General features: G+C 37.8%; 1 protein-coding gene across 3 annotated transcripts; it reads right to left on the bottom strand.

Annotated features, from left to right (window-relative positions):
• Nucleotides 1-5543: 5543 nt before the first annotated feature.
• Nucleotides 5544-15381, bottom strand: LOC131942208 (uncharacterized). 3 transcript variants are annotated; one of them, XM_059301941.1, is made up of 6 exons: nucleotides 15152-15381; nucleotides 10106-10495; nucleotides 8701-8835; nucleotides 7928-8014; nucleotides 7649-7753; nucleotides 5544-7496 (listed from the first exon to the last, which is right to left on the bottom strand). In XM_059301941.1, exons 2-6 carry the CDS (start codon nucleotides 10313-10315, stop codon nucleotides 6195-6197), a joined length of 1839 nt encoding a protein of 612 aa, XP_059157924.1. In that variant the 5' UTR covers nucleotides 10316-10495; nucleotides 15152-15381; the 3' UTR covers nucleotides 5544-6194. The 3 variants fall into 3 exon arrangements, with proteins under 3 accessions (XP_059157924.1, XP_059157925.1, XP_059157926.1); XM_059301942.1 differs by having other exon boundaries at nucleotides 10106-10477; XM_059301943.1 differs by lacking the exon at nucleotides 15152-15381 and adding an exon at nucleotides 10762-10803 and having other exon boundaries at nucleotides 10106-10477.
• Between the last annotated feature and the right edge of the window lie 316 nt (nucleotides 15382-15697).

The raw sequence follows: 15697 nt of genomic DNA, 5'->3' as shown, positions 1-15697 counted from the left end.
AGCGACCCTTCCCAGGGACAAACTTTCAATTTTCGTTTTGCACCCCCTCCCCCCTAAAACTTTTGTTTTGCACCTCTTAAAAGACTATTTAACACTCGAATTAATCACTTAATTAAGTGGAATTCATTTTCTCTATAAATTTTGCTATTTTTTGCCTTGGTGTCACCCCCTAAATGGTGTCACCGGGTGCGGTCCGCATCCCCGCCCCCCCCTCACTACGCCACTGGGGGACACTGAGCAGGTGAAGTAGAATTGACCTGTAATTGTGACCTCAGCATATGAAGAGTTGCTAGAAACCATGTTTTTAAAAGACTAAAACGTCTAAGGTGTGACGTCTTTTAAATATTGGGTATGTTTTTTTTTGTGACGATAAGTGACAGACGTGATGTTTTTTTATGGATGACCCCCAAAACCCACTGTTATCCAAGGGAAGACAGATAGTATATTATATTATATTATATATATATATATATATATATATATATATATATATATATATATTACATACAGTTGAATTCTGTATGTATGTGAACGCGGACAATAGACAGACAGACCCGTGATTTCAAGGAAATAGAGCAAAAAAAAATAGACTTCATCGCCAATAGTGTGATATATCTAAAGTGCTCAACTTCTAAATTAATGATTAAAATAAATAATATTGAACGTGTTTTAAAACAAATTTAATTTTCCAAACTTAAAGTGTTAATTGACGGTTTGTGCATTAAACTAAATTAAAGAAAATGTATCACAAAAATTCTAATTGTGTCTGACAATTATTATCATTTAATCCTTTAGCACTAATCACGTCCCTTGATAAATTAGGAAAACACAATTATTTTCCTTTAAAAAACTTATTTACATCGGGGGAAAAAAATACTTTTATTACTTTGTTTTGGTGTTGGGAAAAAATAATTAATTGCGTTTGTTTTCTTTGTGTTTGGGTTTGGATTTGGATTTGGGTTTGGGTTTGTGTTTTCGTTTGCGTTTTTAGTTTGTGTTTTCTTTGTGTTTTGGTTAGGGTTTGTGGTTGGGTTTGTGTTTTCGTTTGTGTTTGTATTTGTTATTGCGTTTGCGTTATTTTTGCGGCTTTAAAAACAAATAAATGTTTTTTTGGTTTTGGTTGTTTGTGGTTAGAGTTAATTTGAAAATGCCGGGTATATGATGCTTAATAAACACACGCCATTGTCATTTAGATATATGGTTTTCTCAGAGGCCAGTGCAGTGCCTGGCCGGGACGGCTAGTAGTGTTTAAATTAAAGAAAAATAGTAAAACGTCACTACTGGCCTACAAGCAGTAATAGTTGCTACGGCAACAACAAAAAGGTTTGAAAATTCATGTCTTTTTTAACCTGTACTAGACTACCCGTCATCCGTTGGATAACTTTGGGTTTCGGGGGTCATCCATATAAAAACATCACGTCTGTCACTCAGAGGCATAGCGACCCTTCCCGGCGCCCGGGGACAAACTTTTCAATTTGAACCCCCCCCCCCCCCCCGCAAGATTTCGATTTGCAACCCCCCCCCCAAACTTTTGATGTGCACCCCCCCCACCTCAAGATTTCGATTTGAACCCCCCCCCCTCAAACTTTCGATTTGCACCCCCCTCAACCTTTCAATTTATTTTTCCAACCCATTTTGGCGCCCCCTAAGGTCGGCGCCCGGGGACATATGTCCCCCCACCCCCCCCCCTCCTCGCTACGCTACTGCAGTGTCACTTATCGTCACAAAAAACAGACCCCACATTCAAAAATATGTTTTTTATCTTTTAAAAACACCGAAAACACCGATTTCGGACTATCCCTTCATATACTGACGTCACAGGAACATACTCAACTCTACTTCACTTGCCCAGTGTCCCGCCAAGTCTCAGACAACATGTTTTTATCGTTTAAAAAAAGTTTTCCAGCCGAGCATGTCTCTGACCACACTATCTTTTCATATGCTTAGGACAAAGAAACAGATGAACTCTACTTCACCTGCCATGTATCCTGCCAAGTTCAGATAGGCAACTTTATCATTCACATCTAAAAAACAAATTGAAAAAAAATATCATTGACATATTGGTCTAGAACCTGTGCCACCCGCATGAGAGCCGACTACACTACCAACTTAGCTATTTACTCGTGACGTCACAAGTGAAATTTTATACTATACTTTGAGTCTCCTTATGCAACTTGATTTACGCGCATAGATCTAGAACTAAGTCTAGTAGCAGTGACTTTCAAATCAAATTTTATCTTAAATTAGCCAAACAAAGATTTATATAAAATAAAGAAGGTCTGAAATTATCTAGATCTAGATAGAATTATCTAGATCTAGATTCTACGACTCGCTTGCTTAAGTCTTAAGATTAGTTTTTCTTGCTAGATCTAGAATCTAGATCTAGATCTAATCATTAGCTACGTTAATAGGCCCGGAGCGAGCATTTCAAAATTACCATATTCCAAACAAAGATTTATATAAAATAATAAAGGTCTAAAATAGTTTAGTATATAGAAAATCATTATTATCTAAATCTAGATAGAAAATTATCTATATTTTAGATCTACGACTGAGCTATATTTAGAACTTGCGTTTATAATTTAGCAAAATTACCGGCATCGAAGCCGCGTATGAATCTTAAGCTACGCCAATAGGCCCTGGATACAGCATTTCAAAATTACCATATTCCAAACAAAGATTTATACAAAATAATAAAGGTCTAAAATAGTTTAGTATATAGAAACTCATTATTATCTAAATCTAGATAGAATTATCTATATTCTAGATCTACGACTGGTTTGCTTAAGTCTCGTTTTTTTTGGATTGTATTTATAACTAATAAATCTTTGATTTAACCTAGATTCCAGATCTAGATCTAGATCTATAAATAACTTTCTTGGACAGATTGTAGATCTAGAGAAATTTATCGTAAAACTAAATGAAAAAGATTGTTGAAAATTGATATAAGTGTTGGAACGTAATAAATACAGCAAACGGACGTATTGTTAAAGTTAAAGCCGACAGAAAATTAGCTTTAGAACGCGTTAAACATTGGAATGGGAACACGATCTTCTTCGATAGGCCGCCATTATTGGATTGTAGGAAAAAAAGTCACAGGAAAAAAAAAACACAGGAAAAAAAACCACAGAAAAAAAGTCACAGGAAAAAAAGTCACAGGAAAAAAAGTCACAGGAAAAAAAGTCACAAATATATATTTGCATCTTCTTCTTCTTCTTCGTTCTTAATTATAAGAGTTGAAGGGGATCGAGATATATCTGCCAGTGGGTTTGAACTCGAGACTTTGTTTGAATTTATCAACCATGTGCTTTTTGCCGACTCGAACACGCCTTCAACACAATTAAGCGTTACGTGTCAAATGGTTATGCGCCATTGAGGCCATTGACTCCGATTTCAGCCTGCTTTTCTTTTTGGATTTGCTTCCATAGCCTTTGTCCAACCAAGAACAAAGTACAAGGCAGCAGTTGTTTAATTTTGGAGTTGTCTCTCCTAGAAGAGTGGCTGTCCCCAGCTAACGAGCCTCATCTGCCCGAGGGTTCGAACTCGAGACTTTTCGGTTTAGCAACCATGAGCTTTACCGACTCGACCACGCCGACCCACAAATATATATTTGCATGATATTTGTTAATACTTTTATGTATTAAATATTTAGAGAATGCAAATTAACTTAGGATTAATTAAATGTAATGTAATGTGTGTAGGCTGTATACGCATAGGAATTTTTATAATTCATCTTAAAATATTTATTATGAAGTATGTAGATTGTAATTATTTTAAACTTAAGATTAGTAGCATTTAATAGAATGCTCCAAAGTCCACGGTTTTCATCGTGTTTTTTTTTTTAAATACCAATATTAAATTACCGTGAAATGGTAAGTTCATCTGACTTGCTGCCCTCAACTCATGGCAACAATAGTTATGTTTAGTTCAACCACCTTTACTGCCCACATTTATCACGCTCATTACATAACAAAACTTAGGATCAAAACTGAAAGCCGACAAGGTTCAAAGGCTGTCATTGACGCGTAACGTCAACAACACAAAATATGTTCGGACAATGCCTACTGAGGAGAGGCCGACTAGAGAATAGCCTACGGCAAAATTTGCCTAAATTTCTTTTATAATTAACTTTTCTACCGCGTATTTAAATAAATACGTAACAAGTTGAGATTGTTGTGTAAATTATCTTAGAGTATTTTTACTTACAATTGTTATAAATCATAATGCTTTTAACGTCTATAAATAATTTATGCCATCAAAAAATACAACCCACAACAATAAACATACAAAATTTTACAATTCTTAACAAATTAATAAAAATATTTCTAAAAAGATTTTTGTGACTTTTTTTCTGTGACTTTATTTCTGTGAGTTTTTTTCCGATAAAATTTTTCCACTGTGACTTTTTTTCTGTGACTTTTTTTCCTAGCAAAAACTGTGACTTTTTTTCTGTGTTTTTTTTTTCCTGTGACTTTTTTTCCGTTTACCCATTATTGATGTAAAAAAATAAACACATCATGTGACGTCACTGTTTCCGTCAAGTCTAGTGGTTTTTCAAATCTTTTTAAAATAAGTGCTTAATCTACCTATGAATAAATCAATGCATTAATTAACGTCTTTAAATAAATTTGTGATTAACAGTCTGTCTGCAATAAAAAAATATTCTCTACCTACATACTATTTTACAGCTCTCCACGATGAGTGCAACCATGTACAATAGTCAATCAGCCAAACAAAAAAAAACAAACAAACAAATAAATATTCAAACATGTAAACAAACTTGAGTTTTAGTAGTATATAGAATATAAAATCTAGATAGATAGATGACTTTTCTCTCGAAATAGAAAACTAAATAAATTTTTAAAAGTCACACGAAAATAGGTAACAAATGTTTATGTGCATGGAATTTGTTTATACTATTATGTTTTCAGAATGTGCGAATCAACATACAATTAATTACACATAATATAAACATTTTTATATATGTGCATAGGCCTAGTTTGTTTTTGTATGGTTACACACGTAAACATATTTAGTCTAAAGTATGTAGGTTTTTCATTCCGTTATAGAATAGAATTGAGTAGAATGTTCCAACCTACTCATTTTTCATCGTATTTTCAAGACTACAAACTTTTAATCAACGTGAAATGAGATGAAGACATAGTTACTAATATGATTGGTTGTTCTCATCTCCAGAGTTTCTTCCAGGCATCATTCGGGGACGAAATGGAATTTATATAGAAAATATATACTTTTAACAGTGTCCGCACCTCCCCCTCGGGAATTTATTCCACCCACCCCCACCCTCGAAAATTTTAAGAGCTCCCCCCCCCCCCCCCGGGGAAAAAAGTCTGGAAGAAACACTGCTCATCTCGTCGAAATAACAGTTCAGCCACCTTTACTGCCCACATTTATCGCCCTTATTACATCAGAAAGCATAGTGTCAAACCTAAACGCCGAGAAGATACAAAGGTTAACGTTGAAGCAAAACATCTGCAACACACAATGTGGGCGGACAAGGCCAATAGAGGAAAGGCCTACGACAAAACCAAACAAACACAAAAAACTACAATATGCTTATAGTAGTATTTTTATAATTAATTTTCCTTCGACGTTTTCAAATAAACATGTAACAAAAATTGAGGCTGCTGTGTAAATTACTTTAAAGTACTTTTATTTATTGTGAAGATGAAAATTGGATTATTATTAAAAACCATAACGTATTTACAGTTTATAAATATGTTTCTAAAAATCACCACCCATATTTGTAAACACCCAAAATTTTACAATTTTCATCAAGCTAATAAAAATATTTCTTATTACACAATTGTGACTTTCTTCTGTTACTTAATTTCTGTTAATTTTTCGTTTGTAACTTTTTCTGTGACTTTTTTCCTAGCGAAATCTGACTTTTTTTTTCCGTTCACCGAAAATTTGACAGTGTACCATGTTTCACATCCCAATAAAAGGATAACCGTAGGCTATAGAAGTCTGAAACGGTCGGGTTAGATAGCTAAAAAGTTTTTGCACCGAATTTAGAAATAAAAACTTTTAGGGCAAAATTTCACTTTAATCGAAAAGTGTGTATCTTCTACCGTTAAGCTATTGCCCCTGTTAGTTGCCCTGGTGGTCCCATAGCCAGCCCTTGTCACCATGGATCGTGTGCGTGGCTTGTTGTTGCCATCGATCCGGTGTTATGGACCGTAGAATGACGAGTGCGACATGGTCACGTGTTTGATCGCCTTGTTGCCATGGAAATCTAAAGCTCTGTAGAAGCTTGAAAATGTCGGATCCAGTTTTCGCTTGGTGGTTGTGAGGTAGCTGTGGTAAAGTGTGCTCTTTTTGTTGGACCGTGCGGGGACATCTGCTGCAAGTCTGGGCTGTGTTGGGCTTTTTAGAATACCTCGTATAGGCAGTGGGGCAGCCTGGCTTGTGACGTCATATTTGGGGCGGGCATGTTGGTCCGTGACGTTCCTCGATGGGCGGGATGATTGGTCATTGACGTCATCTGGGGAACGCACCCGTGGCGTGTTGAATGCCGACTGGGCAGGTGAGCGATGCCAGAAGGCACACTCGCGCCTGTAGCTGCCGGGCGCGGTCACTTTCCTGCATCCCACGGTCTGTGTCTGCCGTTTGAGGTGCCAGTTCTGTGTCCATAGCTTGGCTGTCTCAGACCGTTGTTGTACGACGGACGTATGGGCTGTCTGTGGTTGTAGGACGGACGTATGGGCTGTCTGTGGTTGTAGGACGGACGTATGGGCTGTCTGTGGCCGTGGTTGTAGGACGGACGTATGGGCTGTCTGTGGTTGTAGGACGGACGTATGGGCTGTCTGTGGCCGTGGTTGTAGGACGGACGTGTGGGCTGTCTGTGGTTGTAGGACGGACGTATGGGCTGTGTGTGGCCGTGGTTGTAGGACGGAGGTGCACTTCTTACGCGCCAACAGGTTGTTTTGTGGAGCAAGAAAAACTGAACAATTTTTTCTCTGCGGAGATTTGGCTTGGCCTGCCGGCATTGTCTTTTCTTCCATTGCCTTTACATCCAAAGTCCGCCGTGTAGAGGAATTACTTCTAATAGTTCGTCTAGCCATGTCTATACTATGTGTATCAAATGGTTTGGCCATGTCTAGATTCTGTGTATCAAATGGTTTGGCGATGTCTAGATTCTGTGTATCAAATGGTTTGGCCATGTCTAGACTCTGTTTTTTCTTTCTTCTCAACTTACGTCTGCCGCCTGCTACACTGCCGCCTGCTAGACTGTCGTCTGACCCGCTGCTCACGTCTGCACCTTGACTGCTGGTCTCACTGAGCGACGGCGTGGGAGGTCGAGGTCGCCGGTAGCGAGGTGTGCGGGGCGAGGGCCGGACGAAGGGGAACACGTGACCCTGCAGACGGTCAATCAGCTCGACGACTTCCGCCATGCCGCGGTCGTACGCCATCTGGCGACTGGTCAGCTCGTATTGGTCCAGCACTTTTCCCGCCGACGTTTCTCGAAGGTTCTGTTGATACAAGAGGTCAAAACATTTTCCACTGTCTGCTTTTATTGTAGGCCACTGCTGGCTGATCACGTGACCAGCGTCAGCACACTGACCACGTGACCAGCCATAGGTAAAGAGAAGCTACAATCTTTGGTAGTAAAAAACAAACTGACCACAATAGTTGTTGTGTAGTCATGGTTGATTCCATTGTCCAGCAAAAACTCGGCCATTTCTCTTTGATGGTGACGTATGGCTGCCATCAAAAGATTTTCTTGGAACTGAAAGAAAGGCGAATCAAGGTCTTGTACATTCAGAGTTTGACCTGTCCAGTCACTTACCAAGGTCATGTTGAGGTCAGATTTTGGCCTGCCATGTTGAGGTCAGAGTTTGACCTGTCCAGTCACTTACCCAGGTCATGTTGAGGTCAGAGTTCGGCCTGTCCAGTCACTTACCCAGGTCATGTTGAGGTCAGAGTTTGGCCTGTCCAGGCAGTCCTCTAGCAGATCAATGTCCCCACATCTGACCGCCTGATACATCTCCTGCAACAATCACACGCCCGTCAACAACACATTGTTTCAATAGTTTCATTGTTCCGTTGCGTGTTGTAATCTGTGAATTAGGGACTATTTGTTGAGGTGTAGGCTGCAAGGTGTGTGGATGTCAGTTCCGGGCAGATGTTTCGAGTGACTTTTGTATGTCTAGGGGTGCGAGAGGCTGTTGTGTGTTCAGAGCATGGACCATCCGAAACATCATAAGTCGGAACAGCACCATCTATTTGTTTTACCTTGTGTTATTTCGATTACTCCTGGACTGTTGTCTAATTTGGATGTTTAATTTTGTATGTTTTGCTGAGTCTGATTTTGTTTAGTCGTGGTTTGTTTTATCTAGATTACGTTGTTTTTTTGACATTCTTTCATTAAATATTGGTTCCTATTTTTACAATAAATTTTATTAAATTGTTAAAGTTTTTTGTGTGTGTTTTTTATCTAGTCTAAGGTTAGGATTTAACCACCGTGGGTTTTACCACGGTTGCACTGACCGGACAGTTTATTAGATAAGCCTAGGGATATAGTGTAGTTATTCTCTCCCCCCCCCCCCCAGCAGGGCTTAAATTAAAATTTAAGATTAATAAACACATTTCATACCAGTCCACACATCTACAAGGACACATAATAGGATGAAGCTGATAATTTGTTGACATAACACAGGATATGACGTCACTCACCCGTTTCTCTTCACGTGACATCTCTGTTTCTTCTTCTGTGACGTCATCGTCATCCTCCGTGTCGCCGCCGTCGTCACTCTCCTCCAACTGGCTGGTCACGTGAGTAGAGGTTAACCATTCAGGCTGCTCGGGGGACTAAAATTTGAAATCAATGTCATGTGTCAAAGGTTAGCCAATCGTGGTACAATTTATAATGTCACGAGGACAATACCAGTTAGATTCAGATTTTGTTGGGGATAAGCGTGCAGTCGTTACAAGTGTGTTTTTGGCCAGAAGACATTAGAAACAGTTTTAGAGCCGATGAATCGTGTGTTCCTACTGCCTAGAAAAGTGGTTCAATCGAACCCAGAGGGCTCAGTGAGTCAGTCCCAGAGGTTCGGCGGAGGTCAAGACACATACTCAACTCATATGATTTGCAATCGGATTTTGTAAGTTATTTTACATTTTTCATATTGCATGCTAAAAAAATGTAAACCGGGATTGATCTCCCCTAAACTTTCTCGAATATTCTTTTATAACACTACGTAGAAAAAAGAATTGCACACCAAGTGAACGCAAAACAAAATATGTATAATAATGCGGAATATTATTAGTACTTTATAAATTCAAATGCGTTTTTTGAGAAATCGGAAATAGCGAAAATTATTACTTCCTGTCAACGGAAGTTACTTAAAATTTGACAGAAGACAGAGAATTAGATCTTTTAGTTACGTGTGCAATTTCATTTATCTATCTGAATTAGTACTAAAGTTATAGGCTTTTGAAAAATTGAAAGTAGAAAAAGTACCACTTCCGGTTATAGGAAATCGCTCAAAAGTTGATACGGATCTACGATTTTGATATAATACTTATATATGAAATTTCATCAACCTAGCTGTAACGGTACTCAAGTTATCGTGCTTAAAACAGCCACACACATACACACATACGGACAAGATTGCAAAATTATGTTTTTCCGACTCAGGGAGGTATAGAACGTAGAGATTTGCAAAAATTTCGATTTTTTTTTTGCACGATTACAAGACTTTTTCTATACTTCGTATATACGAGAAAGTAAAAAAGTGCATTTAAAAAAAAGCTTGTGTATGTGTATGTTTGTATACCTCAACCTCAACTTAAAACTCAGTTTAAACGAAAACAGTAAAAAAATATCGGAACAGCACTTTAACCGGAAACTGACATTCAACAGGAACTAGAAATTTAACCTGAACCGAGGTTATGTATAGGAAAAATGTTTTTTTCTCTCTCTAAAACAAGCAAAGCCAGGCAGAATGCCTAGTGTTTTGATGCGCTAAACATTTTGTGAAAAAAAAAGGTTGAAGAATTCGTTATGTTGTTTAGCTAGAGAATTGACTAAACGATTAACTTAAATGATAATTATGTTTATACTTGACCTCTGACCTACCTTCTTGTCCTCATCTTCTTCAAGATTTTTATCGTTACAATCTTTTCTATCAACGGTTGATTCTTCTGTAGCAACGGTCGATGTTCCTGTAGCAACGGTCGATGTTCCTGTAGCAACGGTCGATGTTCCTGTAGCAACGGTCGATGTTCCTGTAGCAATGTTCGATGTTCCACCCCTATCAGATGTCAGAAGTCCAGCAGACGGTTCCATGTTCTCATTAATCAGAAAGTCTGGAATTGTTTCACCTGGTCGCTCGGCTTATCTAGGTAACATGACGTCACGGAATGCTTCAGATCTCGTTTTTAGGATGGTTCAGCTTTCGGTGGTCAAGTAGATTTCGTCGACTTTCGGTAGTCAGACAGATATCTTTACCTGTAGATCAAGCGTGACCTAGATAAGGAATCAGTAGAAATGGTATCTTATTCAACGTGTGTCTAGTCTTATCATTTATGTTTATCGTGCACACTGTAACGTATATATAACACTTGCTGAGGTGTGTGTGGGGTGGTGTTGGGCTAAGCAGTGTTGTGGCGTATCTAGGAAGTCGTGTGTGTAAAATAAAATCAAATTTATGTCAGCGGGTGCCAGCCCCCTGCAGACAACGCCCCTCTGAGAATCGGGATCAGACGAAGCAGCACAAAGACAGTCGTGTATACCTGAGATCAAATGAAGCAGCACAAAGACAGTCGTGTATACCTGAGATCAAATGAAGCAGCACAAAGACAGCCCTGTATACCTGAGATCAAATGAAGCAGCACAAAGACAGTCGTGTATACCTGACATCAGATGAAGCAGCACAAAGACAGACCTGTATACCTGAGATCAAATGAAGCAGCAGGAAGACAGCCCTGTACACAACCGTATACACCTGCTCGCCTTATCTTTTCCCCAAAAGTACACTTAGATCAATCACTGGATCTATTGGTGACGTCACACCACGTCAGACGAGCAGGGGTGGGCTAAATCCGGGCCCTAGGTTGAAACTTTTATCTTCTAATATATAGATGAACTCTGTTGCGGAATTGTGCAACATGTACATAGAGAAAAAAACTCGACTTGATCGCCGTAGTGTAATATTCTTAAAGTTTTCATTTTTGTACTAAAAGCTAGACAGATTATTCAAAATCACAATATTATTAATTTTTAAACTAAATATTCATGTTTCAACTTATCATTTCGATTAAAATTAGTCGAAAAGAATAAATTTAAACTAAATCTGTTACCCTTTACAAAAATTCGAATTTGTTTGAAGAAAATATACAAATTATGTCCAATTACATATATGACAACAATTAAATACTTTTAAAAAGTTTGTTTTGATGCTTGTGTTTGAGTTTTGGTTTCTTTCCCTTTGTGTTTGCGTGCGTGTTTGCGTTTGAGTTTGTATTTGCGTTACTTTTCCATTTATGATTGTGTTTGCGTTTTTGTTTTTGTTTGTGTTTACTTTTATGTTTGCGTGCGTGTTTGCGCTTACATTTGCGTTTCTGTGTGCGTTTGTGTTTGCTTTTGTGTTTGTGTTATTTTTAACACGTTTTTCTTAACTCAGCTTCGCGTTTGTGGATTTGTTTGTTGTTAAAATTGACATCGAAAATTAGCCCACTTCTGATTGCTCTAGAGATCTGAAATTTGGCATGCAGGCTAATTTCGCCTAACAATTTCAGATGCAATCATAAAAACTAGCAATTAGAGACCGTAATTAGCTTAATTTAATTACGCCCCAAGGACCATAAAATTGAGGACATGATTTCTAAAGATACCGACAAGACTGGAGGCCTATTGACACAGTTACTTCGGCCCCAATCGATGTGAGCGCGCTGGCCGTGATCGTATAGTGGTTAGTACTTCGCGTTGTGGCCGCGACAACCCAGGTTCGAATCCTGGTCGCTCAAGATTTTTAGTCCGTGTATTTATAAACACTTAGTCAAGTCATATTTAATCAAGTCATTAGATAAAGTAGAAAATAAACTATATAAAAAACTGTTTAAAAAACCACGTTTTTCATGTGTAGCAACGGACTAAAAAGGAGAAAATAAAATACTTAAAAAAAACTTTAAAAAAAAACACGTTTTTCTTGTGGACTAAAAAGTAGAAAATACATTTTTCTTTTGTGCTTCCTCGAGCTGTGCAGATTCTTGTGATGACTGACAAAAAACGTGGGTCGGGCAGATGGGTCGGGAAATTTGATGGTGAACGTACCCACGTTTTTTGTCAGTCATCACAAGAATCTGCACAGCTCGAGGAAGCACAAAAGAAAAATTTATTTTCTACTTTTTAGTCCACAAGAAAAACGTGGTTTTTTAAAAAGTTTTTTTTAAAGTATTTTATTGCATTTGTGTTTGCGTTTATGTTTTCCTTAATCTGGGCAATGCTTGGTATATGCTACTTAATAAACACACAAGAGAAGTTCCTTTACAGATAGGACTTAGCCGGGACGGCTAATATATATATATATATATATATATATATATATATATATATATATATATATATATATATATATATATATATATATAATCTAAATACTACTAAAACTCAAGTTTGTTTACATGTTTGAATATTTATTTGTTTGTTTATTTGTCTAATTGGCTACTGGAGAGAATCTGCACTATGTGTAGAGCTGTAAAATAGTATGTAGGTAGAGAACAATTTTTGTTTTCAGACAGACTGTTAATCACAAATTTATTTAAAGACGTTAATAAATTTATTGGAGATCAACCACATTAATTTTAAAAGTTTCAAACAATGGCTTTTCTTTGACTGAATAGTGACGTCACATGATTTGTTTACTTTTTAGTACAATAAATTTCGGCTTTAATACAATATTTCGTGGCCTATTCAGATCTTTAACTCGTTAAAAAGCTAATTTTCTGTCGGCTATAACTTTAACAATACGTCCGTTTGCTGTTTTTATTACGTTCCAACACTTATATCAATTTTCAACTGTCTTTTTCATTTAGTTTTACAATAAATTTCTCTAGATCTACAGATCAACTGTCGAAGGAAGAAAAAGTTATGAATCTAGATCTAGATCTAGGTCAGTAGACTTAACGTAAATTCAAGAGCTAGACTTAATGTAAATTCTACATCTAGAATCTATTTCAGGCCTTAATTATTTTTTATAAATCTTTGTTTTTAGCTTCAATGATAATCTATCTAGGTTCTAGATCTAGATCTAGATCTAGATAAAGTTACGGCAAAAACTAGAATCCAGACTCAACGTAAATTCTACATCTAGAACCTAGAACTAGAATCTATTCTATATACTAAATTATTTCAGGCTTTAATTATTTTATATAAATCTTTGTTTCTTTAGCTATGGAATTGGCTAATTTGGGATATGGATCTAGGCCCCTAATTAAATTTAAAATATTAGGACCTATTCGCGTAACTGGTTTCTTACTTTGCAGTACATTATAGGACTGATTCTACATTGGTTAGTCAGGGCCGCTATAGTTAAGGTGATAGTGGAATGGCTATTGTACGGATGGAACGGGTTCGAACACATCATGACAAAGTAATTTTTTTTTCAATTTTTGTTTTTTAAACGTGAATGAAGAAGTTGACTATCAGGACTTCGCGGGACACAGGGCAGGTCAAGTAGAGTTCACTTGTTTCTTTGCATATGAAGGGATAGTGTGGTCAGAGACATGCTCGGACGGAATCGTTTTTTAAAACGATAAAAACATGTTGTCTGAGACTTGGCGGGACACTAGGCAGGTGAAGTAGAGTTGAGTAGGTCACCTGTGACGTCAGTATATGAAGGCATAGTGTGGTCAGACCCATGCCCTGCCGAAATCGGTGTTTTTAAAATATAAAATACGTCTTTTTGAATGTGGGGTCTGTTTTTTTTGTGACGATAAGTGACAGACGAGATGTCTTTTTATGGATGACCCCCGAAACCCACAGTTATCCAAGGGATGAGGGCGAAGTCTAGTATTCTAATAAAAATCTTTTAAATGCACTGAAAATAAGATAATAAAACTAATTTGTTGGGAAACGTTTGTGTATCGACACGTTTGTGTGGTGACAGTTTGTGTGGGGAGAAGTTTGTGTGGGGAGAAGTTTGTGTGGTGACAGTTTGTGTGGGGAGAAGTTTGTGTGGTGGTAGTTTGTGTGGGGAGAAGTTTGTGTGGTGGTAGTTTGTGTGGTGGTAGTTTGTGTGGTGACAGTTTGTGTGGTGACAGTTTGTGTGGTGGTAGTTTGTGTGGTGACAGTTTGTGTGGTGACAGTTTGTGTGGGGAGAAGTTTGTGTGGTGGAAAGTTAGTTGTGTGGTGACAAAAACACAAATGTGTTGACTGCAAACCACTAACATAGAAATCAATAAATCGATGTTTGCAAAAGTTCGATTCACCATTTAAAGGTAAAAACTTGATTTGAGGAAACCAAGTATTTAAAGAGCTCGTATAGAGCAAATATTTTGTCAAACAAAAGTTTTAAGTTTGATCCGAGTTCCTGGTCAGTGGTGATACATAAACTTAGCTGACAGAGGCACACAGTAGCACACAGTAGCACACACATACACACACGTATATACATACTTACATACACACATACATACACACTTACATACACTACACAAACGACAAGCACAAACTATACACATACCACACAAATGACAACTATTGATTTGTGCAATGGGCGTTAGTTAAAAAGACAAAACGTGAAATTGCGTCAAAAAATCTTTTTACTGACCTTATTACTTGAACACGGTATAACGTCAGGGAACATGTAAAACACATCAGGTAACATAAAGTAACAGGTAAAACACATCAGGTAACATAAAGTAACAGGTAAAACACATCAGGTAACATAAAGTAACAGATAAAACACATCAGGTAACATAAAGTAACAGGTAAAACACATCAGGTAACATAAAGTAACAGGTAAAACACATCAGGTAACATAAAGTAACAGGTAAAACACATCAGGTAACATAAAGTAACAGATAAAACACATCAGGTAACATAAAGTAACAGGTAAAACACATCAGGTAACATAAAGTATCAGGTAAAACACATCAGGTAATTTTATATTCTCAAACTGACCTGTAGCACATGACGTGTAGTTTGATTGTGTACCATAAGTGTATGTGACCTAGGACCCAACTGACCCAGGATTTGTAGCTGTGGGCTTGAGCTAATCCCTACACAAACACAAGTCGTCTGCTGGTAGTTCGCTTAATCCCCAGTCAATAGGACAACAATGGCGGCCTTCATAGGGCCAGGTAGAGCAAGATCGAACACAGCGGGTGATTGGGTTCGATTTGTTTCGATCAGTTGGCGCTTTGTAACAAATCGAGTTTTTGGCGGGCTGGTTTAATGGTTTCATGGGCTTCGTGTGGGCTGGTCTAATAGTTAAATGGGCTTCATGTGGGCTGGTCTAATGGTTAAATGGGCTTCATGTGGGCTGGTCTAATGGTTTCATGGGCTTCATGTGGGCTGGTCTAATGGTTTCATGGGCTTCATGTGGGCTGGTCTAATGGTTTCATGGGTTTCATGTGGGCTGGTATAATGGTTTTATGGGCTTCATGTGGGCTGGTCTAATGGTTTTATGGGCTTCATGTGGGCTGGTCTAATGGTTTCATGGGTTTC

This window comes from Physella acuta, unplaced genomic scaffold (genome assembly GCF_028476545.2).
Source record: "Physella acuta isolate Inbredline_101_S28 unplaced genomic scaffold, ASM2847654v3 ptg000394l, whole genome shotgun sequence".
Taxonomy (NCBI): Eukaryota; Metazoa; Mollusca; class Gastropoda; family Physidae; genus Physella; species Physella acuta.
Note: the sequence above shows the minus strand (reverse complement) of the source record. Positions and strands in the feature narration are given on the sequence as shown.